The following is a 27364-nucleotide window of genomic DNA, read 5'->3' on the forward strand; positions in this document are numbered from 1 at the left end:
AGAGAGAGATTAATACACTGAGAGGAGAGAGAGATGAATACACTGAGAGGAGAGAGAGATGAATACACTGAGATGAGAGAGAGATGAATACACTGAGATGAGAGAGAGATGAATACACTGAGAGGAGAGAGAGATGAATACACTGAGAGGAGAGAGAGATGAATACACTGAGAGGAGAGAGAGATGAATACACTGAGAGGAGAGAGAGAGAGATGAATACACAGAGAGAGAGATGAATACACTGAGAGGAGAGAGAGAGAGATGAATACACAGAGAGAGAGATGAATACACTGAGGAGAGAGAGAGAGAGATTAATACACAGAGGAGAGAGAGATGAATACACTGAGAGGAGAGAGACATGAATACACAGAGAGGAGAGAGAGATGAATACACTGAGAGGAGAGAGAGAGATGAATACACTGAGAGGAGAGAGAGATGAATACACGGAGAGGAGAGAGACATGAATACACGGAGAGGAGAGAGAGATGAATACACTGAGAGGAGAGAGACATGAATACACGGAGAGGAGAGAGAGATGAATACACTGAGAGGAAAGAGAGAGAGATGAATACACTGAGAGGAGAGAGAGATGAATAGAACTGAGAGGAAAGAGAGAGAGATGAATACACTGAGAGGAGAGAGAGATGAATACACTAAGAGGAGAGAGAGATGAATAGAACTGAGAGGAAAGAGAGAGAGATGAATACACTGAGAGGAGAGAGAGAGAGATGAATACACTGAGAGGAAAGGGAGAGATGAATACACTGAGAGGAGAGAGAGAGGTGAATACACTGAGAGGAGAGAGAGAGGTGAATACACTGAGAGGAAAGAGAGAGATGAATACACTGAGAGGAGAGAGAGATGAATACACTAAGAGGAGAGAGAGATGAATACACAGAGGAGAGAGAGATGAATAGAACTGAGAGGAAAGAGAGAGAGATGAATACACTGAGAGGAGAGAGAGACATGAATACACAGAGAGGAGAGAGAGATGAATAGAACTGAGAGGAAAGAGAGAGAGATGAATACACTGAGAGGAGAGAGAGAGGTGAATACACTGAGAGGAGAGAGAGAGGTGAATACACTGAGAGGAGAGAGAGAGATGAATACACTGAGAGGAGAGAGAGAGATGAATACACTGAGAGGAGAGAGAGATGAATACACTGAGAGGAGAGAGAGAGATGAATACACTGAGAGGAGAGAGAGAGATGAATACACTGAGAGGAGAGAGAGATGAATACACAGAGAGGAGAGAGAGAGAGATGAATACACTGAGAGGAGAGAGAGAGATGAATACACTGAGAGGAGAGAGAGAGAGATGAATACACTGAGAGGAGAGAGAGAGAGATGAATACACTGAGAGGAGAGAGAGAGATGAATACACTGAGAGGAGAGAGAGATGAATACACACTGAGAGGAGAGAGAGAAAGATGAATACACTGAGAGGAGAGAGAGAGAGATGAATACACTGAGAGGAGAGAAAGATGAATACACTGAGAGGAGAGAGAGAGAGATGAATACACTGAGAGGAGAGAAAGATGAATACACTGAGAGGAGAGAGAGAGATGAATACACTGAGAGGAGAGAGAGAGATGAATACACTGAGAGGAGAGAGAGAGATGAATACACTGAGAGGAGAGAGAGAGAGATGAATACACAGAGAGGAGAGAGAGAGAGATGAATAGACAGAGAGGAGAGAGAGAGAGATGAATAGACAGAGAGGAGAGAGAGAGAGATGAATACACTGAGAGGAGAGAGAGATTTCTAAGAGCATTAGTGACGTCGGCTTCTGATGTTGGGCGACTAGACCTGGCTCACAGTCGGCCTTCCAATTCATCCCAAAGGTGTTCGATAGGGCTGAGGTCACTCTCAGCAGGCCAGTCAAGTTCTTCCACACCGATCTCGACAAACCATTTCTGTATGGACCTCGCTTTTGTCCACGGGGGCGTTGTCACGTTGAAAGGGGCCTAGCCCGAACCATGAAAAACAGCCCCAGACCATTATTCCTCCTCCACCAAACTTTACAGTTGGCACTATGCATTCGAGCAGGTAGTGTTCTCCTGGCATCCGCCAAACCCCAGATGTGTCTATGGAGATTGCATGGCTCTGTGCTCGATATTATACCCCTGTCAGCAACGGCTGTGGCTGACGTAGTGAGGCTCCACTCATTTCAAGGGGTCTTCACATACTGCTGTAGATGTAGTGTACCTCAGTACGGCATTGGTTACGTTTAATAGATCAACTGTAGTGTGTTAAAAACAAACACGATATTGGAGGATTTGGACGTAACTTCGCCCATAAATCCTGGTGGAATGGCATGATATTGTATATGAAACATATGCACCTAGTTTAACCCAGAAGAAGCCACGTGTACAATGCAGACAGAGTTCAGAATGTTCCTTAGCTGGACCAGAGACTGGGTCAGTCTCCATGCAGCACCTCGTCTGTCTGCGCTGAGCGGTTAGATCAGAAACGGGTTAGTCCCATGTTCTTCTATCCAGTTCCATCAACATCATAGAAACGGTATTATTACCATGGCATTATAACACAGCAGACTAAACTCCCTGGGCTCGTAACACACCGAGACTAATCGTGTAAATCTTTCTTTTCCTGTATTTGTAAAGCGATCCGATCCCATCTGTTGATGTAGCCTAGGCCATCTCACAAGGCTCATATATCTGGTTTTAAAAACACTGGTTTAAGTGTTAAAAAAGGTTAAAACATCAGATATTTAGGCATGTCTGCTCGGAAAGTCTTAAAGTTAAACAGTTACGGATGTTTAGAATATGTTTCATTTTGTTTTTGTCGATCTGGCAAAGGGACTGAAGGCATTGACGCTGGGAGCCGTCTCCTCACCCTGAGTGTGTCTGTCACCACTCTGTTGTAATCTACAGGACTACCAGGTAACCAAGACAACCAGTTATCCATGTCAACAACGGCTCTCTGCACGTCTCACATGTACACCTCGTTGTGCTGTAGGAGTTCTACAGGCCCACAGAGCGGGAGAGCGAAAAGCTGTATGAGGAGGAGGAGGAAGAGGGAGGGAGGGAGATAATGAACTGGGTTGAACTCTGACTCCTGGACCCGCTCCAGAGGGAGTATGTTTTAATGGTTCTGCTACGTGCCATGCGGAGCGTGCTGCAGTGTGACGGAGGCTGGCCTAGCCACTAGTCATCCTCCCAGATAGAGAATAACTTACACGGAAAAAGCCATGCATGTATATGAGCCGTTTCGTAGAAAGGTCAACCTGAGCATCTACAAATGAAGTGTGTCGTTTTCCAAATGAAACCATGTTCATAATTATACTTTAGGTCTATATGTTGGAGTTCAGGCTTTATTAAAAGAAGTATTTGTAAGAAATTGTATGAATTTTGACCGTTACAGAGTAGGATGCACAGTCTCAAAGGCTTTTCAGTCAATCATGTTTCATTTGTTTAAGAAAGGGCTCACAGAGGTTGTTTTTCGACTCACAGCTGTCCCCCAGTACTACTTCTGAAGATGAGACGTTCATGAACCATACAGATGGACGGGTCCTGTTTTGTTTACAGTCTAGTGAAGATAGGGGACAGGCGATGTAACATCCCTGATGTTTTTTTAGGAAAACTTTTTTGTAGAACATGCATTGGATCGTCATGACACGTTCTCGTTCATCGATGTTTCTGTGGTCCGTAATTGGTTTCTCTCTTTTCACTGTCGGTTTGGTTTTTCAGCGTTATGATATCCGTGACAGTTGTTGATGTGTCGTATCTTCGCTTCAGAATCACCTCATCTTCTGTGCTAGTTGTTAAATGTCTTCAGACTTTTAATGACGTTTGTTGATATCTTGAAAATCACGAGTTCTAGCTAAAATTAGCTTCTAAAATACTCAGTGGCCGGTTTATTAGGTACAGTGCTTTCAGAAAGTATTCAGACCCCTTGACTTTTTCCACATTTTGTTACATTACACACTTATTTTAAAATTAAACCCCATAATGACAAAGCAAAAAGAACATAAGTATTCAGACTCTTTACTCAGTACTTTGTTGAAGCACCTTTGGCAGCGATTACAGCCTTGAGTCTTCATGGGTAGGACACTACAAGCTTGGCACACCTGTATTTGGGGAGTTTCTCCCATTCTTCTCCGCAGATCCTCTCAAGCTCTGTCAGGTTGGATGGGGAGCGTCGATGCACAGCTATTTTCAGGTGTCTCCAGAGATGTTAGATCGGGTTCAAGTCCGGGCTCTGGCTGGGCCACTCAAGGACATTGAGACTTGTCCCGAAGCCACTCCTGCGTTGTCTTGGCTGTGTGCTTAGGGTCGTTGTCCTGTTGGAAGGTGAACCTTCGCCCCAGTCTGAGGTCCTGAGCATTCTGGAGTAGGTTTTCATCAAAGATCTCTCTGTACTTTGCTCCGTTCATCTTTCCCTCGATCCTGAACACTCTCCAAGTCCCTGCCGCTGAAAAACATCCCACAGCATAATGCTGCCACCACCATGCTGCACCGTAGGGATGATGCCAGGTTTCCTCAACACGTGATGCTTTGCATTCAGGCCAAATAGTTCAATCTTGGTTTCATCTGACCAGAGAATCTTGTTTCTCATGATCTGAGAGTCTTTAGGTGCCTTTTGGCAAACTCCAAGCAGGCTGTCATGTGCCTTTTACTGAGGAGTGGCTTGCGTCTGGCCACTCTACCATAAAGGCCTGATTGGTGGAGTGCTGCAGAGATGGTTGTTCTTCTGGAAGGTTCTCCCATCTCCACAGAGGAACTCTGGAGCTCTGTCAGAGTGACCATCGGGTTCTTGGTCACCTCCCTGACCAAGGCCCTTCTCCCCGATTGATGAGAGAGGTCGAAGGAGAATGGCAAGATCAGCTGAAAACAAGAAGAATCAGCTACAGTCGCCATGCCGATCACCAACACTGGACAACTGAGGAGTGGAAAAACATTGCCTGGTCCGACGAATCCCGGATTCCTGTTGCGTCAGGATTTGGCGTACACAGCATGTCCATGGCCCCATCCTGCCTGGTATCATCGGCTGGTGGCTCTGGTGTAATGGTGTGGGGAAGGTTTTCCTGGCACACGTTAGGTCCCTTGATACCAATCGAGCAATGTTTCCATGCCCCGAAGAATTCAGGCTGTTCTGGAGCCAAAAGGGGTCTGACCTGGTACTAGATGGTTGTACCTAATGAACTGGACACTGAGTGTTAACACTGAAGTGCATTGCTCATACATGACAGTACTGTTTTATTTTAAAGATAAGAATAGTGTTTATCAAGAATCTGAATAGTCCTGCAGTGTCTTTTTCATATACCCCCCCCCCCCCCCCCCGTGTCCAGAAATGTGGATTGGCGGTATAGGCACATGTATATTGACTCATTTGTGAAAGGGGCAGTGCAGTCAAAAATGTGATTTCCATTTATTTATTTTATATTTCCACACTATGAGTTTGAAATACCAATGCCCTTTTAGTGGAAGAGGTTTAAAAAATATAATAATAATGAACGCCTGCAATTTCAGCCTGTTCAGGTGGGTTGGAGTTTTCAGCCCACAGCATGACATCACAATCTGATCGGATTATTCTGACCAATGACCAGTTATGTTTTATTTGCATATGTATCCTCCTACTCTTACCCTACGACAGTGTTTCCCAAACTAGGAGTCGCCTGATTTGAAAATGGGGTTTCGAGAGAAAATATGAAATAAAATTGTACAAATTGCGCTTGGTTCATAGAACCGGGGTTAGGTCAGTAACCTCCAGTAGCCGCTAGATACGTGTCTACCTGTTAGGGTGTGGTGTCTACCTGTTAGGGTGTGGTGTCTACCTGTTAGGGTGTGGTGTCTACCTGTTAGGGGGTGGTGTCTACCTGTTAGGGTGTGGTGTCTACCTGTTAGGGTGTGGTGTCTACCTGTTAGGGTGTGGTGTCTACCTGTTAGGGTGTGGTGTCTACCTGTTAGGGGGTGGTGTCTACCTGTTAGGGTGTGGTGTCTACCTGTTAGGGTGTGGTGTCTACCTGTTAGGGTGTGGTGTCTACCTGTTAGGGTGTGGTGTCTACCTGTTAGGGTGTGGTGTCTACCTGTGTTATTCAGTCTACCTGTTAGGGTGTGGTGTCTACCTGTGTTATTCAGGCTACCTGTTAGGGTGTGGTGTCTACCTGTGTTATTCAGGCTACCTGTTAGGGTGTGGTGTCTACCTGTGTTATTCAGGGTACCTGTTAGGGTGTGGTGTCTACCTGTTAGGGTGTGGTGTCTACCTGTTAGCGTGTGGTGTCTACCTGTTAGGGGGTGGTGTCTACCTGTGTTATTCAGGCTACCTGTTAGGGTGTGGTGTCTACCTGTTAGGGTGTGGTGTCTACCTGTTAGGGTGTGGTGTCTACCTGTGTTATTCAGTCTACCTGTTAGGGTGTGGTGTCTACCTGTGTTATTCAGGCTACCTGTTAGGGTGTGGTGTCTACCTGTGTTATTCAGGCTACCTGTTAGGGTGTGGTGTCTACCTGTGTTATTCAGGCTACCTGTTAGGGGGTGGTGTCTACCTGTGTTATTCAGGCTACCTGTTAGGGTGTGGTGTCTACCTGTTAGGGTGTGGTGTCTACCTGTTAGGGTGTGGTGTCTACCTGTTAGGGTGTGGTGTCTACCTGTGTTATTCAGTCTACCTGTTAGGGTGTGGTGTTTACCTGTTAGGGTGTGGTGTCTACCTGTGTTATTCAGTCTACCTGTTAGGGTGTGGTGTCTACCTGTGTTATTCAGTCTACCTTTTAGGGTGTGGTGTCTACCTGTGTTATTCAGGGTACCTGTTAGGGGGTGGTGTCTACCTGTGTTATTCAGTCTACCTGTTAGGGGGTGGTGTCTACCTGTTAGGGTGTGGTGTCTACCTGTTAGGGTGTGGTGTCTACCTGTTAGGGGGTGGTGTCTACCTGTTAGGGGGTGGTGTCTACCTGTTAGGGTGTGGTGTCTACCTGTGTTATTCAGTCTACCTGTTAGGGTGTGGTGTCTACCTGTGTTATTCAGGCTACCTGCTAGGGTGTGGTGTCTACCTGTGTTATTCAGTCTACCTGTTAGGGTGTGGTGTCTACCTGTTAGGGTGTGGTGTCTACCTGTTAGGGTGTGGTGTCTACCTGTGTTATTCAGTCTACCTGTTAGGGTGTGGTGTCTACCTGTGTTATTCAGGCTACCTGTTAGGGTGTGGTGTCTACCTGTGTTATTCAGGCTACCTGTTAGGGTGTGGTGTCTACCTGTGTTATTCAGTCTACCTGTTAGGGTGTGGTGTCTACCTGTTAGGGTGTGGTGTCTACCTGTGTTATTCAGGGTACCTGTTAGGGTGTGGTGTCTACCTGTTAGGGTGTGGTGTCTACCTGTGTTATTCAGGGTACCTTTTAGGGTGTGGTGTATACCTGTGTTATTCAGGCTACCTGTTAGGGTGTGGTGTCTACCTGTTAGGGTGTGGTGTCTACCTGTTAGGGGGTGGTGTCTACCTGTGTTATTCAGTCTACCTGTTAGGGTGTGGTGTCTACCTGTTAGGGTGTTGTGTCTACCTGTTAGGGTGTGGTGTCTACCTGTTAGGGGGTGGTGTCTACCTGTTAGGGGGTGGTGTCTACCTGTTAGGGTGTGCTGTCTACCTGTTAGGGTGTGGTGTCTACCTGTGTTATTCAGTCTACCTGTTAGGGTGTGGTGTCTACCTGTGTTATTCAGGCTACCTGCTAGGGTGTGGTGTCTACCTGTGTTATTCAGTCTACCTGTTAGGGTGTGGTGTCTACCTGTTAGGGTGTGGTGTCTACCTGTTAGGGTGTGGTGTCTACCTGTGTTATTCAGTCTACCTGTTAGGGTGTGGTGTCTACCTGTGTTATTCAGGCTACCTGTTAGGGTGTGGTGTCTACCTGTGTTATTCAGTCTACCTGTTAGGGTGTGGTGTCTACCTGTTAGGGTGTGGTGTCTACCTGTGTTATTCAGTCTACCTGTTAGGGTGTGGTGTCTACCTGTGTTATTCAGGCTACCTGTTAGGGTGTGGTGTCTACCTGTGTTATTCAGGCTACCTCTTAGGGTGTGGTGTCTACCTGTGTTATTCAGTCTACCTGTTCGGGTGTGGTGTCTACCTGTTAGGGTGTGGTGTCTACCTGTGTTATTCAGGGTACCTGTTAGGGTGTGGTGTCTACCTGTTAGGGTGTGGTGTCTACCTGTGTTATTCAGGGTACCTTTTAGGGTGTGGTGTATACCTGTGTTATTCAGGCTACCTGTTAGGGTGTGGTGTCTACCTGTTAGGGTGTGGTGTCTACCTGTTAGGGGGTGGTGTCTACCTGTGTTATTCAGTCTACCTGTTAGGGTGTGGTGTCTACCTGTTAGGGTGTTGTGTCTACCTGTTAGGGTGTGGTGTCTACCTGTTAGGGGGTGGTGTCTACCTGTTAGGGGGTGGTGTCTACCTGTTAGGGTGTGCTGTCTACCTGTTAGGGTGTGGTGTCTACCTGTGTTATTCAGTCTACCTGTTAGGGTGTGGTGTCTACCTGTGTTATTCAGGCTACCTGCTAGGGTGTGGTGTCTACCTGTGTTATTCAGTCTACCTGTTAGGGTGTGGTGTCTACCTGTTAGGGTGTGGTGTCTACCTGTTAGGGTGTGGTGTCTACCTGTGTTATTCAGTCTACCTGTTAGGGTGTGGTGTCTACCTGTGTTATTCAGGCTACCTGTTAGGGTGTGGTGTCTACCTGTGTTATTCAGGCTACCTGTTAGGGTGTGGTGTCTACCTGTGTTATTCAGTCTACCTGTTAGGGTGTGGTGTCTACCTGTTAGGGTGTGGTGTCTACCTGTGTTATTCAGGGTACCTGTTAGGGTGTGGTGTCTACCTGTTAGGGTGTGGTGTCTACCTGTGTTATTCAGGGTACCTGTTAGGGTGTGGTGTATACCTGTGTTATTCAGGCTACCTGTTAGGGTGTGGTGTCTACCTGTTAGGGTGTGGTGTCTACCTGTGTTATTCAGGGTACCTGTTAGGGTGTGGTGTCTACCTGTGTTATTCAGGCTACCTGTTAGGGTGTGGTGTCTACCTGTGTTATTCAGTCTACCTGTTAGGGGGTGGTGTCTACCTGTGTTATTCAGTCTACCTGTTAGGGTGTGGTGTCTACCTGTGTTATTCAGTCTACCTGTTAGGGGGTGGTGTCTACCTGTTAGGGTGTGGTGTCTACCTGTTAGGGTGTGGTGTCTACCTGTTAGGGTGTGGTGTCTACCTGTGTTATTCAGTCTACCTGTTAGGGTGTGGTGTCTACCTGTTAGGGTGTGGTGTCTACCTGTTAGGGGGTGGTGTCTACCTGTGTTATTCAGGCTACCTGTTAGGGTGTGGTGTCTACCTGTTAGGGTGTGGTGTCTACCTGTGTTATTCAGTCTACCTGTTAGGGTGTGGTGTCTACCTGTGTTATTCAGTCTACCTGTTAGGGTGTGGTGTCTACCTGTGTTATTCAGGCTACCTGTTAGGGTGTGGTGTCTACCTGTGTTATTCAGGCTACCTGTTAGGGTGTGGTGTCTACCTGTGTTATTCAGGGTACCTGTTAGGGTGTGGTGTCTACCTGTTAGGGTGTGGTGTCTACCTGTTAGCGTGTGGTGTCTACCTGTTAGGGGGTGGTGTCTACCTGTGTTATTCAGGCTACCTGTTAGGGTGTGGTGTCTACCTGTGTTATTCAGGCTACCTGTTAGGGTGTGGTGTCTACCTGTTAGGGTGTGGTGTCTACCTGTTAGGGTGTGGTGTCTACCTGTGTTATTCAGTCTACCTGTTAGGGTGTGGTGTCTACCTGTGTTATTCAGGCTACCTGTTAGGGTGTGGTGTCTACCTGTGTTATTCAGGCTACCTGTTAGGGTGTGGTGTCTACCTGTGTTATTCAGGCTACCTGTTAGGGGGTGGTGTCTACCTGTGTTATTCAGGCTACCTGTTAGGGTGTGGTGTCTACCTGTTAGGGTGTGGTGTCTACCTGTTAGGGTGTGGTGTCTACCTGTGTTATTCAGTCTACCTGTTAGGGTGTGGTGTTTACCTGTTAGGGTGTGGTGTCTACCTGTGTTATTCAGTCTACCTGTTAGGGTGTGGTGTCTACCTGTGTTATTCAGTCTACCTGTTAGGGTGTGGTGTCTACCTGTGTTATTCAGGGTACCTGTTAGGGGGTGGTGTCTACCTGTGTTATTCAGTCTACCTGTTAGGGGGTGGTGTCTACCTGTTAGGGTGTGGTGTCTACCTGTTAGGGTGTGGTGTCTACCTGTTAGGGGGTGGTGTCTACCTGTTAGGGGGTGGTGTCTACCTGTTAGGGTGTGGTGTCTACCTGTGTTATTCAGTCTACCTGTTAGGGTGTGGTGTCTACCTGTGTTATTCAGGCTACCTGCTAGGGTGTGGTGTCTACCTGTGTTATTCAGTCTACCTGTTAGGGTGTGGTGTCTACCTGTTAGGGTGTGGTGTCTACCTGTTAGGGTGTGGTGTCTACCTGTGTTATTCAGTCTACCTGTTAGGGTGTGGTGTCTACCTGTGTTATTCAGGCTACCTGTTAGGGTGTGGTGTCTACCTGTGTTATTCAGGCTACCTGTTAGGGTGTGGTGTCTACCTGTGTTATTCAGGGTACCTGTTAGGGTGTGGTGTCTACCTGTTAGGGTGTGGTGTATACCTGTGTTATTCAGGCTACCTGTTAGGGTGTGGTGTCTACCTGTTAGGGTGTGGTGTCTACCTGTTAGGGGGTGGTGTCTACCTGTGTTATTCAGTCTACCTGTTAGGGTGTGGTGTCTACCTGTTAGGGTGTTGTGTCTACCTGTTAGGGTGTGGTGTCTACCTGTTAGGGGGTGGTGTCTACCTGTTAGGGTGTGGTGTCTACCTGTTAGGGTGTGGTGTCTACCTGTGTTATTCAGTCTACCTGTTAGGGTGTGGTGTCTACCTGTGTTATTCAGGCTACCTGCTAGGGTGTGGTGTCTACCTGTGTTATTCAGTCTACCTGTTAGGGTGTGGTGTCTACCTGTTAGGGTGTGGTGTCTACCTGTTAGGGTGTGGTGTCTACCTGTGTTATTCCGTCTACCTGTTAGGGTGTGGTGTCTACCTGTGTTATTCAGGCTACCTGTAGGGTGTGGTGTCTACCTGTGTTATTCAGGCTACCTGTTAGGGTGTGGTGTCTACCTGTGTTATTCAGTCTACCTGTTAGGGTGTGGTGTCTACCTGTTAGGGTGTGGTGTCTACCTGTGTTATTCAGGGTACCTGTTAGGGTGTGGTGTCTACCTGTTAGGGTGTGGTGTCTACCTGTGTTATTCAGGGTACCTGTTAGGGTGTGGTGTATACCTGTGTTATTCAGGCTACCTGTTAGGGTGTGGTGTCTACCTGTTAGGGTGTGGTGTCTACCTGTGTTATTCAGGGTACCTGTTAGGGTGTGGTGTCTACCTGTGTTATTCAGGCTACCTGTTAGGGTGTGGTGTCTACCTGTGTTATTCAGGGTACCTGTTAGGGTGTGGTGTATACCTGTGTTATTCAGGCTACCTGTTAGGGTGTGGTGTCTACCTGTTAGGGTGTGGTGTCTACCTGTGTTATTCAGTCTACCTGTTAGGGTGTGGTGTCTACCTGTTAGGGTGTGGTGTCTACCTGTGTTATTCAGTCTACCTGTTAGGGTGTGGTGTCTACCTGTGTTATTCAGTCTACCTGTTAGGGTGTGGTGTCTACCTGTTAGGGTGTGGTGTCTACCTGTGTTATTCAGTCTACCTGTTAGGGTGTGGTGTCTACCTGTTAGGGGGTGGTGTCTACCTGTGTTATTCAGTCTACCTGTTAGGGTGTGGTGTCTACCTGTGTTATTCAGTCTACCTGTTAGGGTGTGGTGTCTACCTGTTACGGTGTGGTGTCTACCTGTGTTATTCAGTCTACCTGTTAGGGTGTGGTGTCTACCTGTGTTATTCAGGCTACCTGTTAGGGTGTGGTGTCTACCTGTGTTATTCAGGCTACCTGTTAGGGTGTGGTGTCTACCTGTGTTATTCAGGCTACCTGTTAGGGGGTGGTGTCTACCTGTGTTATTCAGGCTACCTGTTAGGGTGTGGTGTCTACCTGTTAGGGTGTGGTGTCTACCTGTTAGGGTGTGGTGTCTACCTGTGTTATTCAGTCTACCTGTTAGGGTGTGGTGTTTACCTGTTAGGGTGTGGTGTCTACCTGTGTTATTCAGTCTACCTGTTAGGGTGTGGTGTCTACCTGTGTTATTCAGTCTACCTGTTAGGGTGTGGTGTCTACCTGTGTTATTCAGTCTACCTGTTAGGGGGTGGTGTCTACCTGTTAGGGTGTGGTGTCTACCTGTTAGGGTGTGGTGTCTACCTGTTAGGGGGTGGTGTCTACCTGTTAGGGGGTGGTGTCTACCTGTTAGGGTGTGGTGTCTACCTGTGTTATTCAGTCTACCTGTTAGGGTGTGGTGTCTACCTGTGTTATTCAGGCTACCTGCTAGGGTGTGGTGTCTACCTGTGTTATTCAGTCTACCTGTTAGGGTGTGGTGTCTACCTGTTAGGGTGTGGTGTCTACCTGTTAGGGTGTGGTGTCTACCTGTGTTATTCAGTCTACCTGTTAGGGTGTGGTGTCTACCTGTGTTATTCAGGCTACCTGTTAGGGTGTGGTGTCTACCTGTGTTATTCAGGCTACTTGTTAGGGTGTGGTGTCTACCTGTGTTATTCAGTCTACCTGTTAGGGTGTGGTGTCTACCTGTTAGGGTGTGGTGTTTACCTGTGTTATTCAGGGTACCTGTTAGGGTGTGGTGTCTACCTGTTAGGGTGTGGTGTCTACCTGTGTTATTCAGGGTACCTGTTAGGGTGTGGTGTATACCTGTGTTATTCAGGCTACCTGTTAGGGTGTGGTGTCTACCTGTTAGGGTGTGGTGTCTACCTGTGTTATTCAGTCTACCTGTTAGGGTGTGGTGTCTACCTGTGTTATTCAGGCTACCTGCTAGGGTGTGGTGTCTACCTGTGTTATTCAGTCTACCTGTTAGGGTGTGGTGTCTACCTGTTAGGGTGTGGTGTCTACCTGTTAGGGTGTGGTGTCTACCTGTGTTATTCAGTCTACCTGTTAGGGTGTGGTGTCTACCTGTGTTATTCAGGCTACCTGTTAGGGTGTGGTGTCTACCTGTGTTATTCAGGCTACCTGTTAGGGTGTGGTGTCTACCTGTGTTATTCAGTCTACCTGTTAGGGTGTGGTGTCTACCTGTTAGGGTGTGGTGTCTACCTGTTAGGGTGTGGTGTCTACCTGTGTTATTCAGTCTACCTGTTAGGGTGTGGTGTCTACCTGTGTTATTCAGGGTACCTGTTAGGGTGTGGTGTCTACCTGTGTTATTCAGGCTACCTGTTAGGGTGTGGTGTCTACCTGTGTTATTCAGTCTACCTGTTAGGGTGTGGTGTCTACCTGTTAGGGTGTGGTGTTTACCTGTGTTATTCAGGGTACCTGTTAGGGTGTGGTGTCTACCTGTTAGGGTGTGGTGTCTACCTGTGTTATTCAGGCTACCTGTTAGGGTGTGGTGTCTACCTGTGTTATTCAGGCTACCTGTTAGGGTGTGGTGTCTACCTGTGTTATTCAGGGTACCTGTTAGGGTGTGGTGTCTACCTGTTAGGGTGTGGTGTCTACCTGTTAGCGTGTGGTGTCTACCTGTTAGGGGGTGGTGTCTACCTGTGTTATTCAGGCTACCTGTTAGGGTGTGGTGTCTACCTGTGTTATTCAGGCTACCTGTTAGGGTGTGGTGTCTACCTGTTAGGGTGTGGTGTCTACCTGTGTTATTCAGTCTACCTGTTAGGGTGTGGTGTCTACCTGTGTTATTCAGGCTACCTGTTAGGGTGTGGTGTCTACCTGTGTTATTCAGGCTACCTGTTAGGGTGTGGTGTCTACCTGTGTTATTCAGGCTACCTGTTAGGGGGTGGTGTCTACCTGTGTTATTCAGGCTACCTGTTAGGGTGTGGTGTCTACCTGTTAGGGTGTGGTGTCTACCTGTTAGGGTGTGGTGTCTACCTGTTAGGGTGTGGTGTCTACCTGTGTTATTCAGTCTACCTGTTAGGGTGTGGTGTTTACCTGTTAGGGTGTGGTGTCTACCTGTGTTATTCAGTCTACCTGTTAGGGTGTGGTGTCTACCTGTGTTATTCAGTCTACCTTTTAGGGTGTGGTGTCTACCTGTGTTATTCAGGGTACCTGTTAGGGGGTGGTGTCTACCTGTGTTATTCAGTCTACCTGTTAGGGGGTGGTGTCTACCTGTTAGGGTGTGGTGTCTACCTGTTAGGGTGTGGTGTCTACCTGTTAGGGGGTGGTGTCTACCTGTTAGGGGGTGGTGTCTACCTGTTAGGGTGTGGTGTCTACCTGTGTTATTCAGTCTACCTGTTAGGGTGTGGTGTCTACCTGTGTTATTCAGGCTACCTGCTAGGGTGTGGTGTCTACCTGTGTTATTCAGTCTACCTGTTAGGGGGTGGTGTCTACCTGTTAGGGTGTGGTGTCTACCTGTTAGGGTGTGGTGTCTACCTGTTAGGGTGTGGTGTCTACCTGTTAGGGTGTGGTGTCTACCTGTGTTATTCAGTCTACCTGTTAGGGTGTGGTGTCTACCTGTGTTATTCAGGCTACCTGTTAGGGTGTGGTGTCTACCTGTGTTATTCAGGCTACCTGTTAGGGTGTGGTGTCTACCTGTGTTATTCAGTCTACCTGTTAGGGTGTGGTGTCTACCTGTTAGGGTGTGGTGTCTACCTGTTAGGGTGTGGTGTCTACCTGTGTTATTCAGGGTACCTGTTAGGGTGTGGTGTCTACCTGTTAGGGTGTGGTGTCTACCTGTGTTATTCAGGGTACCTGTTAGGGTGTGGTGTATACCTGTGTTATTCAGGCTACCTGTTAGGGTGTGGTGTCTACCTGTTAGGGTGTGGTGTCTACCTGTTAGGGGGTGGTGTCTACCTGTGTTATTCAGTCTACCTGTTAGGGTGTGGTGTCTACCTGTTAGGGTGTTGTGTCTACCTGTTAGGGTGTGGTGTCTACCTGTTAGGGGGTGGTGTCTACCTGTTAGGGGGTGGTGTCTACCTGTTAGGGTGTGCTGTCTACCTGTTAGGGTGTGGTGTCTACCTGTGTTATTCAGTCTACCTGTTAGGGTGTGGTGTCTACCTGTGTTATTCAGGCTACCTGCTAGGGTGTGGTGTCTACCTGTGTTATTCAGTCTACCTGTTAGGGTGTGGTGTCTACCTGTTAGGGTGTGGTGTCTACCTGTTAGGGTGTGGTGTCTACCTGTGTTATTCAGTCTACCTGTTAGGGTGTGGTGTCTACCTGTGTTATTCAGGCTACCTGTTAGGGTGTGGTGTCTACCTGTGTTATTCAGGCTACCTGTTAGGGTGTGGTGTCTACCTGTGTTATTCAGTCTACCTGTTAGGGTGTGGTGTCTACCTGTTAGGGTGTGGTGTCTACCTGTGTTATTCAGGGTACCTGTTAGGGTGTGGTGTCTACCTGTTAGGGTGTGGTGTCTACCTGTGTTATTCAGGGTACCTGTTAGGGTGTGGTGTATACCTGTGTTATTCAGGCTACCTGTTAGGGTGTGGTGTCTACCTGTTAGGGTGTGGTGTCTACCTGTGTTATTCAGGGTACCTGTTAGGGTGTGGTGTCTACCTGTGTTATTCAGGCTACCTGTTAGGGTGTGGTGTCTACCTGTGTTATTCAGTCTACCTGTTAGGGGGTGGTGTCTACCTGTGTTATTCAGTCTACCTGTTAGGGTGTGGTGTCTACCTGTGTTATTCAGTCTACCTGTTAGGGTGTGGTGTCTACCTGTTAGGGTGTGGTGTCTACCTGTTAGGGGGTGGTGTCTACCTGTGTTATTCAGGCTACCTGTTAGGGTGTGGTGTCTACCTGTTAGGGTGTGGTGTCTACCTGTGTTATTCAGTCTACCTGTTAGGGTGTGGTGTCTACCTGTGTTATTCAGTCTACCTGTTAGGGTGTGGTGTCTACCTGTGTTATTCAGGCTACCTGTTAGGGTGTGGTGTCTACCTGTGTTATTCAGGCTACCTGTTAGGGTGTGGTGTCTACCTGTGTTATTCAGGGTACCTGTTAGGGTGTGGTGTCTACCTGTTAGGGTGTGTTGTCTACCTGTTAGCGTGTGGTGTCTACCTGTTAGGGGGTGGTGTCTACCTGTGTTATTCAGGCTACCTGTTAGGGTGTGGTGTCTACCTGTGTTATTCAGGCTACCTGTTAGGGTGTGGTGTCTACCTGTTAGGGTGTGGTGTCTACCTGTTAGGGTGTGGTGTCTACCTGTGTTATTCAGTCTACCTGTTAGGGTGTGGTGTCTACCTGTGTTATTCAGGCTACCTGTTAGGGTGTGGTGTCTACCTGTGTTATTCAGGCTACCTGTTAGGGTGTGGTGTCTACCTGTGTTATTCAGGCTACCTGTTAGGGGGTGGTGTCTACCTGTGTTATTCAGGCTACCTGTTAGGGTGTGGTGTCTACCTGTTAGCGTGTGGTGTCTACCTGTTAGGGTGTGGTGTCTACCTGTGTTATTCAGTCTACCTGTTAGGGTGTGGTGTTTACCTGTTAGGGTGTGGTGTCTACCTGTGTTATTCAGTCTACCTGTTAGGGTGTGGTGTCTACCTGTGTTATTCAGTCTACCTGTTAGGGTGTGGTGTCTACCTGTGTTATTCAGGGTACCTGTTAGGGGGTGGTGTCTACCTGTGTTATTCAGTCTACCTGTTAGGGGGTGGTGTCTACCTGTTAGGGTGTGGTGTCTACCTGTTAGGGTGTGGTGTCTACCTGTTAGGGGGTGGTGTCTACCTGTTAGGGGGTGGTGTCTACCTGTTAGGGTGTGGTGTCTACCTGTGTTATTCAGTCTACCTGTTAGGGTGTGGTGTCTACCTGTGTTATTCAGGCTACCTGCTAGGGTGTGGTGTCTACCTGTGTTATTCAGTCTACCTGTTAGGGTGTGGTGTCTACCTGTTAGGGTGTGGTGTCTACCTGTTAGGGTGTGGTGTCTACCTGTGTTATTCAGTCTACCTGTTAGGGTGTGGTGTCTACCTGTGTTATTCAGGCTACCTGTTAGGGTGTGGTGTCTACCTGTGTTATTCAGGCTACCTGTTAGGGTGTGGTGTCTACCTGTGTTATTCAGTCTACCTGTTAGGGTGTGGTGTCTACCTGTTAGGGTGTGGTGTTTACCTGTGTTATTCAGGGTACCTGTTAGGGTGTGGTGTCTACCTGTTAGGGTGTGGTGTATACCTGTGTTATTCAGGCTACCTGTTAGGGTGTGGTGTCTACCTGTTAGGGTGTGGTGTCTACCTGTTAGGGGGTGGTGTCTACCTGTGTTATTCAGTCTACCTGTTAGGGTGTGGTGTCTACCTGTTAGGGTGTTGTGTCTACCTGTTAGGGTGTGGTGTCTACCTGTTAGGGGGTGGTGTCTACCTGTTAGGGTGTGGTGTCTACCTGTTAGGGTGTGGTGTCTACCTGTGTTATTCAGTCTACCTGTTAGGGTGTGGTGTCTACCTGTGTTATTCAGGCTACCTGCTAGGGTGTGGTGTCTACCTGTGTTATTCAGTCTACCTGTTAGGGTGTGGTGTCTACCTGTTAGGGTGTGGTGTCTACCTGTTAGGGTGTGGTGTCTACCTGTGTTATTCCGTCTACCTGTTAGGGTGTGGTGTCTACCTGTGTTATTCAGGCTACCTGTAGGGTGTGGTGTCTACCTGTGTTATTCAGGCTACCTGTTAGGGTGTGGTGTCTACCTGTGTTATTCAGTCTACCTGTTAGGGTGTGGTGTCTACCTGTTAGGGTGTGGTGTCTACCTGTGTTATTCAGGGTACCTGTTAGGGTGTGGTGTCTACCTGTTAGGGTGTGGTGTCTACCTGTGTTATTCAGGGTACCTGTTAGGGTGTGGTGTATACCTGTGTTATTCAGGCTACCTGTTAGGGTGTGGTGTCTACCTGTTAGGGTGTGGTGTCTACCTGTGTTATTCAGGGTACCTGTTAGGGTGTGGTGTCTACCTGTGTTATTCAGGCTACCTGTTAGGGTGTGGTGTCTACCTGTGTTATTCAGTCTACCTGTTAGGGGGTGGTGTCTACCTGTGTTATTCAGTCTACCTGTTAGGGTGTGGTGTCTACCTGTGTTATTCAGTCTACCTGTTAGGGGGTGGTGTCTACCTGTTAGGGTGTGGTGTCTACCTGTTAGGGTGTGGTGTCTACCTGTGTTATTCAGTCTACCTGTTAGGGTGTGGTGTCTACCTGTTAGGGTGTGGTGTCTACCTGTGTTATTCAGTCTACCTGTTAGGGTGTGGTGTCTACCTGTGTTATTCAGTCTACCTGTTAGGGTGTGGTGTCTACCTGTTAGGGTGTGGTGTCTACCTGTGTTATTCAGTCTACCTGTTAGGGTGTGGTGTCTACCTGTGTTATTCAGTCTACCTGTTAGGGTGTGGTGTCTACCTGTTATGGTGTGGTGTCTACCTGTGTTATTCAGTCTACCTGTTAGGGTGTGGTGTCTACCTGTGTTATTCAGGCTACCTGTTAGGGTGTGGTGTCTACCTGTGTTATTCAGGCTACCTGTTAGGGTGTGGTGTCTACCTGTGTTATTCAGGCTACCTGTTAGGGGGTGGTGTCTACCTGTGTTATTCAGGCTACCTGTTAGGGTGTGGTGTCTACCTGTTAGGGTGTGGTGTCTACCTGTTAGGGTGTGGTGTCTACCTGTGTTATTCAGTCTACCTGTTAGGGTGTGGTGTTTACCTGTTAGGGTGTGGTGTCTACCTGTGTTATTCAGTCTACCTGTTAGGGTGTGGTGTCTACCTGTGTTATTCAGTCTACCTGTTAGGGTGTGGTGTCTACCTGTGTTATTCAGGGTACCTGTTAGGGGGTGGTGTCTACCTGTGTTATTCAGTCTACCTGTTAGGGGGTGGTGTCTACCTGTTAGGGTGTGGTGTCTACCTGTTAGGGTGTGGTGTCTACCTGTTAGGGGGTGGTGTCTACCTGTTAGGGGGTGGTGTCTACCTGTTAGGGTGTGGTGTCTACCTGTGTTATTCAGTCTACCTGTTAGGGTGTGGTGTCTACCTGTGTTATTCAGGCTACCTGCTAGGGTGTGGTGTCTACCTGTGTTATTCAGTCTACCTGTTAGGGTGTGGTGTCTACCTGTTAGGGTGTGGTGTCTACCTGTTAGGGTGTGGTGTCTACCTGTGTTATTCAGTCTACCTGTTAGGGTGTGGTGTCTACCTGTGTTATTCAGGCTACCTGTTAGGGTGTGGTGTCTACCTGTGTTATTCAGGCTACCTGTTAGGGTGTGGTGTCTACCTGTGTTATTCAGTCTACCTGTTAGGGTGTGGTGTCTACCTGTTAGGGTGTGGTGTTTACCTGTGTTATTCAGGGTACCTGTTAGGGTGTGGTGTCTACCTGTTAGGGTGTGGTGTCTACCTGTGTTATTCAGGGTACCTGTTAGGGTGTGGTGTATACCTGTGTTATTCAGGCTACCTGTTAGGGTGTGGTGTCTACCTGTTAGGGTGTGGTGTCTACCTGTTAGGGGGTGGTGTCTACCTGTGTTATTCAGTCTACCTGTTAGGGTGTGGTGTCTACCTGTTAGGGTGTTGTGTCTACCTGTTAGGGTGTGGTGTCTACCTGTTAGGGGGTGGTGTCTACCTGTTAGGGGGTGGTGTCTACCTGTTAGGGTGTGGTGTCTACCTGTTAGGGTGTGGTGTCTACCTGTGTTATTCAGTCTACCTGTTAGGGTGTGGTGTCTACTTGTGTTATTCAGGCTACCTGCTAGGGTGTGGTGTCTACCTGTGTTATTCAGTCTACCTGTTAGGGTGTGGTGTCTACCTGTTAGGGTGTGGTGTCTACCTGTTAGGGTGTGGTGTCTACCTGTGTTATTCCGTCTACCTGTTAGGGTGTGGTGTCTACCTGTGTTATTCAGGCTACCTGTTAGGGTGTGGTGTCTACCTGTGTTATTCAGGCTACCTGTTAGGGTGTGGTGTCTACCTGTGTTATTCAGTCTACCTGTTAGGGTGTGGTGTCTACCTGTTAGGGTGTGGTGTCTACCTGTGTTATTCAGGGTACCTGTTAGGGTGTGGTGTCTACCTGTTAGGGTGTGGTGTCTACCTGTGTTATTCAGGGTACCTGTTAGGGTGTGGTGTATACCTGTGTTATTCAGGCTACCTGTTAGGGTGTGGTGTCTACCTGTTAGGGTGTGGTGTCTACCTGTGTTATTCAGGGTACCTGTTAGGGTGTGGTGTCTACCTGTGTTATTCAGGCTACCTGTTAGGGTGTGGTGTCTACCTGTGTTATTCAGTCTACCTGTTAGGGGGTGGTGTCTACCTGTGTTATTCAGTCTACCTGTTAGGGTGTGGTGTCTACCTGTGTTATTCAGTCTACCTGTTAGGGGGTGGTGTCTACCTGTTAGGGTGTGGTGTCTACCTGTTAGGGTGTGGTGTCTACCTGTGTTATTCAGTCTACCTGTTAGGGTGTGGTGTCTACCTGTTAGGGTGTGGTGTCTACCTGTGTTATTCAGTCTACCTGTTAGGGTGTGGTGTCTACCTGTGTTATTCAGTCTACCTGTTAGGGTGTGGTGTCTACTTGTTAGGGTGTGGTGTCTACCTGTGTTATTCAGTCTACCTGTTAGGGTGTGGTGTCTACCTGTTAGGGGGTGGTGTCTACCTGTGTTATTCAGTCTACCTGTTAGGGTGTGGTGTCTACCTGTGTTATTCAGTCTACCTGTTAGGGTGTGGTGTCTACCTGTTACGGTGTGGTGTCTACCTGTTAGGGTGTGGTGTCTACCTGTTAGGGTGTGGTGTCTACCTGTTAGGGTGTGGTGTCTACCTGTTAGGGGGTGGTGTCTACCTGTGTTATTCAGTCTACCTGTTAGGGTGTGGTGTCTACCTGTTAGGGTGTTGTGTCTACCTGTTAGGGTGTGGTGTCTACCTGTTAGGGGGTGGTGTCTACCTGTTAGGGTGTGGTGTCTACCTGTGTTATTCAGTCTACCTGTTAGGGTGTGGTGTCTACCTGTGTTATTCAGTCTACCTGTTAGGGTGTGGTGTCTTCCTGTGTTATTCAGGCTACCTGTTAGGGTGTGGTGTCTGTCTACCTGTTAGGGTGTGGACAGTTAATGTTGTCATGAGTAATGGTATCACGTTCTTAAGAGGGTCAGGACCTTCTCCTTCTGGTGTAATCATCATTCTGTTCTGTTGTCTAGGCGATGGTGGCGTGTTACCCAGGCAACGGGACCGGATACGTACGCCATGTGGACAACCCGAACGGAGACGGGCGATGTGTCACCTGTATATACTACCTGAATAAAGACTGGGACACCAAGGTATGTCACTGTCTACAGTTATCCTGATATGAACCCTGTAGCACAGAGACTGAGATACCAAGGTATTAAATATTACTGTCTACAGAGGGTGGACAAGATCCTTTGGGTTTGACCAGAGCCAAGTAGGGAATAGGGTGTGTTAGGACATATGCCTGGCATCCTGAATGGGACTGTCTGGTGTTTCTGGGTCTGTAGTTTGTAGTCTGTGGTGTCTGGTGTTTCTGGGTCTCTAGTTTGTAGTCTGTGGTGTCTGGTGTTTCTGGGTCTCTAGTTTGTAGTCTGTGGTGTCTGGTGTTTCTGGGCCTCTAGTTTGTAGTCTGTGGTGTCTGGTGTTTCTGGGTCTCTAGTTTGTAGTCTGTGGTGTCTGGTGTTTCTGGGTCTCTAGTTTGTAGTCTGTGGTGTCTGGTGTTTCTGGGTCTCTAGTTTGTAGTCTGTGGTGTCTGGTGTTTATGGGTCTCTAGTTTGTAGTCTGTGGTATCTGGTGTTTATGGGTCTCTACTTTGTGGTCTGGTGTCTGGTGTTTATTGATCTCTAGATGTGTGTAGAGAGCAGCCTATCATATTGTGTGTTTGTAACATGCGTGTGTAGAGAACAGCCTATCATATCGTGGTATTAACATGTGTGTCGAGAGCAGCCTATCATATCGTAGTATTATACATGTGTGTAGAGTGCAGCCTATCATATCGTAGTATTTTACATGTGTGTCGAGAGCAGCCTATCATATCGTAGTATTTTACATGTGTGTAGAGAGCAGCCTATCATATCGTAGTATTTTACATGTGTGTAGAGAGCAGCCTATCATATCGTAGTATTGTACATGTGTGTAGAGAGCAGCCTATCATATCGTAGTATTTTACATGTGTGTAGAGAGCAGCCTATCATATCGTAGTATTTTACATGTGTGTAGAGAGCAGCCTATCATATCGTAGTATTTTACATGTGTGTAGAGAGCAGCCTATCATATCGTAGTATTTTACATGTGTGTAGAGAGCAGCCTATCATATCGTAGTATTTTACATGTGTGTAGAGAGCAGCCTATCATGTCGTAGTATTTTACATGTGTGTAGAGAGCAGCCTATCATATCGTAGTATTTTACATGTATGTAGAGAGCAGCCTATCATATCGTAGTATTTTACATGTGTGTAGAGAGCAGCCTATCATATCGTAGTATTTTACATGTGTGTAGAGTGCAGCCTATCATATCGTAGTATTTTACATGTGTGTAGAGATCAGCCTATCATATCGTAGTATTTTACATGTGTGTAGAGAGCAGCCTATCATATCGTAGTATTTTACATGTGTGTAGAGAGCAGCCTATCATATCGTAGTATTTTACATGTGTGTAGAGAGCAGCCTATCATATCGTAGTATTTTACATGCGTGTAGAGAGCAACCTATCATATCGTAGTATTTTACATGTGTGTAGAGAGCAGCCTATCATATCGTAGTATTTTACATGCGTGTAGAGAGCAGCCTATCATATCGTAGTATTTTACATGCGTGTAGAGAGCAGCCTATCATATCGTAGTATTTTACATGCGTGTAGAGAGCAGCCTATCATATCGTAGTATTTTACATGCGTGTAGAGAGCAGCCTATCATATCGTAGTATTTTACATGTGTGTAGAGAGCAGCCTATCATATCGTAGTATTTTACATGTGTGTAGAGTGCAGCCTATCATATCGTAGTATTTTACATGCGTGTAGAGAGCAGCCTATCATATCGTAGTATTTTACATGCGTGTAGAGAGCAGCCTATCATATCGTAGTATTTTACATGCGTGTAGAGAGCAGCCTATCATATCGTAGTATTTTACATGTGTGTAGAGTGCAGCCTATCATATCGTAGTATTTTACATGTGTGTCGAGAGCAGCCTATCATATCGTAGTATTTTACATGTGTGTAGAGAGCAGCCTATCATATCGTAGTATTTTACATGTGTGTAGAGAGCAGCCTATCATATCGTAGTATTTTACATGTGTGTAGAGAGCAGCCTATCATATCGTAGTATTTTACATGTGTGTAGAGAGCAGCCTATCATATCGTAGTATTGTACATGTGTGTAGAGAGCAGCCTATCATATCGTAGTATTTTACATGTGTGTAGAGAGCAGCCTATCATATCGTAGTATTTTACATGTGTGTAGAGAGCAGCCTATCATATCGTAGTATTTTACATGTGTGTAGAGAGCAGCCTATCATATCGTAGTATTTTACATGTGTGTAGAGAGCAGCCTATCATATCGTAGTATTTTACATGTGTGTAGAGAGCAGCCTATCATGTCGTAGTATTTTACATGTGTGTAGAGAGCAGCCTATCATATCGTAGTATTTTACATGTATGTAGAGAGCAGCCTATCATATCGTAGTATTTTACATGCGTGTAGAGAGCAGCCTATCGTATCGTAGTATTTTACATGCGTGTAGAGAGCAGCCTATCATATCGTAGTATTTTACATGTGTGTAGAGAACAGCCTATCATATCGTAGTATTTTACATGCGTGTAGAGAGCAGCCTATCATATCGTAGTATTTTACATGTGTGTAGAGAGCAGCCTATCATATCGTAGTATTTTACATGCGTGTAGAGAGCAGCCTATCATATCGTAGTATTTTACATGCGTGTAGAGAGCAGCCTATCATATCGTAGATGTTAACATGCGTGTAGAGAGCAGCCTATCATATCGTAGTATTTTACATGCGTGTAGAGAGCAGCCTATCATATCGTAGTATTTTACATGTGTGTAGAGAGCAGCCTATCATATCATAGTATTTTACATGTGTGTAGAGAGCAGCCTATCATATCGTAGTATTTTACATGCGTGTAGAGAGCAGCCTATCATATCGTAGTATTTTACATGTGTGTAGAGAGCAGCCTATCATATCGTAGTATTAAAACTTGTTAAGGCTGCAAGCCCGACGCCGGTACACCTATGACAACATCCAGCTCAAGTGCAGGGCGCGAAATTCAAAATCAATTTTTTTTTTATATTTAACTTTCACACATTAACAAGTCCAATACAGCATTTGAAAGATAAACATCTTGTGAATCCAGCCAACATGTCCGATTTTTTAAATGTTTTACAGAGAAAACACCACATATATTTTTGTTAGTTCACCACCAAATAAAAAAGAGGACAGCCATTTTTCACAGCACAAGTAGGATTTACATTTACATTTAAGTCATTTAGCAGACGCTCTTATCCAGAGCGACTTACAAATTGGTGCATTCACCTTATGACATCCAGTGGAACAGCCACTTTACAATAGTGCATCTAAATCTTTTAAGGGGGGGGGGGGGTTTTGAGAAGGATTACTTTATCCTATCCTAGGTATTCCTTAAAGAGGTGGGGTTTCAGGTGTCTCCGGAAGGTGGTGATTGACTCCGCTGTCCTGGCGTCGTGAGGGAGTTTGTTCCACCATTGGGGGGCCAGAGCAGCGAACAGTTTTGACTGGGCTGAGCGGGAACTGTACTTCCTCAGTGGTAGGGAGGCGAGCAGGCCAGAGGTGGATGAACGCAGTGCCCTTGTTTGGGTGTAGGGCCTGATCAGAGCCTGGAGGTACTGAGGTGCCGTTCCCCTCACAGCTCCGTAGGCAAGCACCATGGTCTTGTAGCGGATGCGAGCTTCAACTGGAAGCCAGTGGAGAGAGCGGAGGAGCGGGGTGACGTGAGAGAACTTGGGAAGGTTGAACACCAGACGGGCTGCGGCGTTCTGGATGAGTTGTAGGGGTTTAATGGCACAGGCAGGGAGCCCAGCCAACAGCGAGTTGCAGTAATCCAGACGGGAGATGACAAGTGCCTGGATTAGGACCTGCGCCGCTTCCTGTGTGAGGCAGGGTCGTACTCTGCGGATGTTGTAGAGCATGAACCTACAGGAACGGGCCACCGCCTTGATGTTAGTTGAGAACGACAGGGTGTTGTCCAGGATCACGCCAAGGTTCTTAGCGCTCTGGGAGGAGGACACAATGGAGTTGTCAACCGTGATGGCGAGATCATGGAACGGGCAGTCCTTCCCCGGGAGGAAGAGCAGCTCCGTCTTGCCGAGGTTCAGCTTGAGGTGGTGATCCGTCATCCACACTGATATGTCTGCCAGACATGCAGAGATGCGATTCGCCACCTGGTCATCAGAAGGGGGAAAGGAGAAGATTAGTTGTGTGTCGTCTGCATAGCAATGATAGGAGAGACCATGTGAGGTTATGACAGAGCCAAGTGACTTGGTGTATAGCGAGAATAGGAGAGGGCCTAGAACAGAGCCCTGGGGGACACCAGTGGTGAGAGCACGTGGTGAGGAGACAGATTCTCGCCACGCCACCTGGTAGGAGCGACCTGTCAGGTAGGACGCAATCCAAGCGTGGGCCGCGCCGGAGATGCCCAACTCGGAGAGGGTGGAGAGGAGGATCTGATGGTTCACAGTATCGAAGGCAGCCGATAGGTCTAGAAGGATGAGAGCAGAGGAGAGAGAGTTAGCTTTAGCAGTGCGGAGCGCCTCCGTGATACAGAGAAGAGCAGTCTCAGTTGAATGACTAGTCTTGAAACCTGACTGATTTGGATCAAGAAGGTCATTCTGAGAGAGATAGCGGGAGAGCTGGCCAAGGACGGCACGTTCAAGAGTTTTGGAGAGAAAAGAAAGAAGGGATACTGGTCTGTAGTTGTTGATATCGGAGGGATCGAGTGTAGGTTTTTTCAGAAGGGGTGCAACTCTCGCTCTCTTGAAGACGGAAGGGACGTAGCCAGCGGTCAGGGATGAGTTGATGAGCGAGGTGAGGTAAGGGAGAAGGTCTCCGGAAATGGTCTGGAGAAGAGAGGAGGGGATAGGGTCAAGCGGGCAGGTTGTTGGGCGGCCGGCCGTCACAAGACGCGAGATTTCATCTGGAGAGAGAGGGGAGAAAGAGGTCAGAGCACAGGGTAGGGCAGTGTGAGCAGAACCAGCGGTGTCGTTTGACTTAGCAAACGAGGATCGGATGTCGTCGACCTTCTTTTCAAAATGGTTGACGAAGTCATCTGCAGAGAGGGAGGAGGGGGGGGAGGGGGAGGAGGATTCAGGAGGGAGGAGAAGGTGGCAAAGAGCTTCCTAGGGTTAGAGGCAGATGCTTGGAATTTAGAGTGGTAGAAAGTGGCTTTAGCAGCAGAGACAGAAGAGGAAAATGTAGAGAGGAGGGAGTGAAAGGATGCCAGGTCCGCAGGGAGGCGAGTTTTCCTCCATTTCCGCTCGGCTGCCCGGAGCCCTGTTCTGTGAGCTCGCAATGAGTCGTCGAGCCACGGAGCGGGAGGGGAGGACCGAGCCGGCCTGGAGGATAGGGGACATAGAGAATCAAAGGATGCAGAAAGGGAGGAGAGGAGGGTTGAGGAGGCAGAATCAGGAGATAGGTTGGAGAAGGTTTGAGCAGAGGGAAGAGATGATAGGATGGAAGAGGAGAGGGTAGCGGGGGAGAGAGAGCGAAGGTTGGGACGGCGCGATACCATCCGAGTAGGGGCAGTGTGGGAAGTGTTGGATGAGAGCGAGAGGGAAAAGGATACAAGGTAGTGGTCGGAGACTTGGAGGGGAGTTGCAATGAGGTTAGTGGAAGAACAGCATCTAGTAAAGATGAGGTCGAGCGTATTGCCTGCCTTGTGAGTAGGGGGGGAAGGTGAGAGGGTGAGGTCAAAAGAGGAGAGGAGTGGAAAGAAGGAGGCAGAGAGGAATGAGTCAAAGGTAGACGTGGGGAGGTTAAAGTCGCCCAGAACTGTGAGAGGTGAGCCGTCCTCAGGAAAGGAGCTTATCAAGGCATCAAGCTCATTGATGAACTCTCCGAGGGAACCTGGAGGGCGATAAATGATAAGGATGTTAAGCTTGAAAGGGCTGGTAACTGTGACAGCATGGAATTCAAAGGAGGCGATAGACAGATGGGTAAGGGGAGAAAGAGAGAATGACCACTTGGGAGAGATGAGGATCCCGGTGCCACCACCCCGCTGACCAGAAGCTCTCGGGGTGTGCGAGAACACGTGGGCGGACGAAGAGAGAGCAGTAGGAGTAGCAGTGTTATCTGTGGTGATCCATGTTTCCGTCAGTGCCAAGAAGTCGAGGGACTGGAGGGAGGCATAGGCTGAGATGAACTCTGCCTTGTTGGCCGCAGATCGGCAGTTCCAGAGGCTACCGGAGACCTGGAACTCCACGTGGGTCGTG

General features: G+C 47.8%; 1 protein-coding gene across 4 annotated transcripts in view; it reads left to right on the forward strand.

The window, feature by feature from the left end:
* Positions 1-27364, forward strand: part of egln1a (egl-9 family hypoxia-inducible factor 1a) — a 50377-nt gene that overhangs the window by 12806 nt on the left and 10207 nt on the right. For 3 of the 4 annotated variants that reach the window (XM_071391259.1, XM_071391260.1, XM_071391262.1), the window contains exon 2: positions 21082-21201. The exons of the other annotated variant lie outside the window; for it this stretch is intronic. In XM_071391259.1, coding sequence (XP_071247360.1) covers positions 21082-21201 — 120 coding nt within the window. The remainder of the gene's footprint in view (positions 1-21081; positions 21202-27364) is intronic. 4 annotated transcript variants of the gene reach the window in all.

Source organism: Salvelinus alpinus, chromosome 3, assembly GCF_045679555.1.
Source record: "Salvelinus alpinus chromosome 3, SLU_Salpinus.1, whole genome shotgun sequence".
Lineage (NCBI taxonomy): Eukaryota > Metazoa > Chordata > Actinopteri > Salmoniformes > Salmonidae > Salvelinus > Salvelinus alpinus.